This window comes from Mustela nivalis (assembly GCF_964662115.1).
Source record: "Mustela nivalis genome assembly, chromosome: 2".
NCBI lineage: Eukaryota > Metazoa > Chordata > Mammalia > Carnivora > Mustelidae > Mustela > Mustela nivalis.
The window spans coordinates 182,655,736-182,659,142 of NC_139021.1; the positions used below are offsets into that span (position 1 = coordinate 182,655,736).

The following is a 3,407-nucleotide window of genomic DNA, read 5'->3' on the forward strand; positions in this document are numbered from 1 at the left end:
TCTCTGGCACAGGCGGCACAGAGTAGGGGAGTCACCGGGGCTGCGTGTCAGGATCTAGTCCGGACCGGGGCGGGGCGGAAAGCTGACGTCGGGGCGGGGACCCAGACAGCACTCTAACGACGCTGTCGGGGAGGGGGCTGGTAACCCACACTCACCCGGGCGAGGGCCCCGACGGCATTTAAAGGGCGCAGGGCGGGGCCCGGCGGGCGGCACCCGGGAGCTGCTGGCGGCCACGATTGATGGGGCTCCCATGAGCTTCGGCCCCCAGCCTCCCGGCCAGGCCCGGGAACGACTGAACATGGCCTCGTACTGCGACGGCTCGGGTGTCTGCCGGGCCCCGCACAGCCAGGCCCGGGCAGCCGCGCACCCGGTGGGCTACGGGCGCGGGGATCTGGGCGCCGCGGGCGCCGGCCAGCGCCTGTGGCTGAACGCGCCGGCTCTCAGCCCCGCGCCCTATGCGCCCTGCCCTGGGTCCGCGCAGCCCTACGCGGCCTCTGGCTACGCGGCCCCCGGCCCCCTCCTCGGCGCCCCGGGCAGCCTGGCGGGCGCCGACCTGGCGTGGCTGAGCCTGTCGGGCCAGCAGGAGCTGCTGCGGCTGGTGCGGCCGCCTTACTCGTACTCGGCGCTCATCGCCATGGCCATCCAGAGCGCGCCGCTGCGGAAGCTGACGCTCAGCCAGATCTACCAGTACGTGGCCGGCAACTTCCCCTTCTACAAGCGCAGCAAAGCGGGCTGGCAGAACTCCATCCGCCACAACCTGTCGCTCAATGACTGCTTCAAGAAGGTGCCCCGCGAGGAGGATGACCCAGGTGAAAAGGGCGCGCGCGGATGCCCCGTCCAGGACTCCGCTTCTTCCCTCAGCCCCGCTGCTGGCACTCTAGGACTGGGGCGGCCTGGGACAACTCAGTCCCTCAGACACGGCACAGCTAGGGGTACTGAGGCGGGAGGACGGGGAGGAGGAGAGTCGTGCTTGGCAGCAGCCAGGGCCAGAGAAGACCCCGGGACCCGCAGACCCTGACTTCAAGTCTGTGACTCTGTGAGTCTCGAAATCTCTGTGCGCTCCTGGGGAGGAAGAACCAGGAGAGTTGGTCAACTGGGCGACTTTGGGGCTCCTTCTCTGGGCTTCAGTGTCTTGCTGTAAAACAGGGAGGACAGTGCCTCGCCAAGGAATTGGTAAAGCCAGTGAGATGCCGCTTCGTGAAGCGCGGGAGACAACACAGAGCCCAAGGCTGGTCCGCGCCGCTCCATCGGCAGAGGGACTGCCACAGTCCAGGGGGCCGTGCACCCCATACGCTTTCTCCCTGGCCTTGCGCTTAGAGGGGCTCGGTATTCTTGGTTGTTGCCCTTCCCCGGCCTTTCTGGGATGCCCACATTCTTCCCAGTCGGCCTGTGGAGGCCCTGCCCTGCACAAAACTCAAGGTTCAGGGTGGGGGTGAGGACTCGTGGGGCTGGTGGGGAAATCCTGAAGTTGACCTGGGTTCGTCACGTTCCCACCATGGTCGGTCAGACTTTCTGAACTGAGTCCTCTCTTCCTGCTCAGGTAAAGGCAATTACTGGACCCTGGACCCAAACTGCGAGAAGATGTTCGACAACGGGAACTTCCGACGGAAGAGGAGGCGGAGAGGAGAGCCGAGCGCCGCTGCTCCCTCGGGAGCCGGGAGCCCGGGAGGAGCCGCGGCACCGGAGCTGGAGCCCCTCGGCGCGGCCTCCCCGGACCTGCAGGCCCCGCCGTCCCCGCCCGGGCCCGACGCTGCCGCCTGCTTCTCCAGTTTCGCCTCGGCCATGGGGGCCCTGGCTGGCGGCCTCGGTACCTTCCCCGCGGGCCTGGCGGGAGACTTTCCTTTCGGGAGACCGACGCCCGTCGCCGCCCACGGGTCGCAAGCCCCAGGCCCCGCGCCCGGCTTCAGCACCGGCCATCAGACAGCGGCCACCGGCTTCCGCGTGGGCCACTTCGTCTACAGTCGGGAGGGGACCGAAGTCTAAGGGGGAGGCGGGGATTGTCCCAAGTGCTGCGCCGCGGTGCTGAGCTCAAGCCCGGATTCCCGCCGCTGCAGAGTGGGTGTCGCAGAAGGAGCGCAGACAGCTGAGCGCATCTTAGCCTCCCAGGGGCCGGCGCGTCATGCCTCATCCCAGCGACCATTCAGATGGAGACTGTGGCTGCTCCCTGTGCCAAGGCTTCTACTTCCTCTGAGCCTCCACCCGTGCTCTGGCCGGATCCACCTTCAAGGGGCAACAGGCTGGCACCCAGCTCCTGCTTTTTGGAGAGGAGCCTGGGCCACTGTAAAGAGACTTCTAGGTGTTGTGGGAGCGCCGCCTGGGTGCTATCAGGGGTCCATTTCCTCCTCCAGCCCAGCCTGGTTCACCTGGAGGCTTGGGGTCTTCCCTTAGGGCTCTAGGGAAGCCCGAGCGGGGGTGTGTGTGGGGGGGCAGGTAGCTTCTCTTCACCCTCATGGGCAGTGTAGCTTTGAGGGGGATCTGGGACTCCTGGGACTGGGATGGTGAAGGAGGGGCTCCCTTGTGGCTGCACCTGCTGCGTAGGGCTGTCAGAGGCCAGGGGATAGCAGCTCCTTTCTCTACTGGTGCCTGGCTCTTTCTGACTTTGCCCTAGGACCGGGTGCCTGGACCTGGGACCACAGGAGCACTGCCTGGCACCCCAGAGTCACAGGATGGGCTCCGGTTTGCTTCCCACCCCACTCACACTCATACCCAGTGTGCTCTCGCTCCTTATCCCCCAGTTTGGGCCCGGGCTGCCCCTGTACACAGAGGGGAACCGCAGCCTCCTGCCTCAGTGAAGCGCACTCTCCTAGTTTGTATTTACCCAGAAGGTTCTCTTTGGCACCCACAGCCACTAGGAGGAGGAAGTTTGGCCCTGGCACAAAAAACTTAGGCCCTCTCCATGACTCTGGTGGCTTAGGGGTACCAGTCATTTCAGGGTGCTTGGTGGGCTCACCCTCTTTCCCTGCACCCAAGGACTCCGGAGAGGTGCCTTCCCTGGAGCAGCGCAGGGCCAAAGGGGTTAACTCCTGGAGTGGAGCAGTGATGATGAGCAAGCACCCCTGCCTCCACTCACTGCAGTTCTCCATGCCTAATTCAGAATACCAGCATTGTTGCTGTGCTGGGAAGGAGGCTGCCCTTGCATCTGGTCCTCAGAGCTGACCCCCAGTGGTCCTGATGAATAGTGGTGTGTGTGTGTGTGTGTGTGTGTGTGTGAGGTGGGTAGGGAGAGAAGAGGTCAGAGACTGGGGACATGAATAGGACAACCAAGAGTTGTCCAAGAATAGGACAAACCAGTTTGGATCCTGGGGCTTATGTCACTGAGCCTTCCTGGCCGCAGCCACAATCCTGCTCACTTCTCAGCATCTCAGGACATCTGGCTGCCGCCGGCCCGCTGGAAGAAGGTAAGCAGC

The 3,407-nt window shown here is 64.7% G+C and overlaps 1 protein-coding gene across 1 annotated transcript; it reads left to right on the forward strand.

The window, feature by feature from the left end:
• Positions 1-250: 250 nt before the first annotated feature.
• Positions 251-2,340, forward strand: FOXI2 (forkhead box I2; the record flags this gene model as incomplete). Its single annotated transcript, XM_082720243.1, has 2 exons — positions 251-809; positions 1,541-2,340. 2 exons carry the CDS (start codon positions 251-253, stop codon positions 1,981-1,983), a joined length of 1,002 nt encoding a protein of 333 aa, XP_082576369.1. The 3' UTR covers positions 1,984-2,340.
• Positions 2,341-3,407: the final 1,067 nt, after the last annotated feature.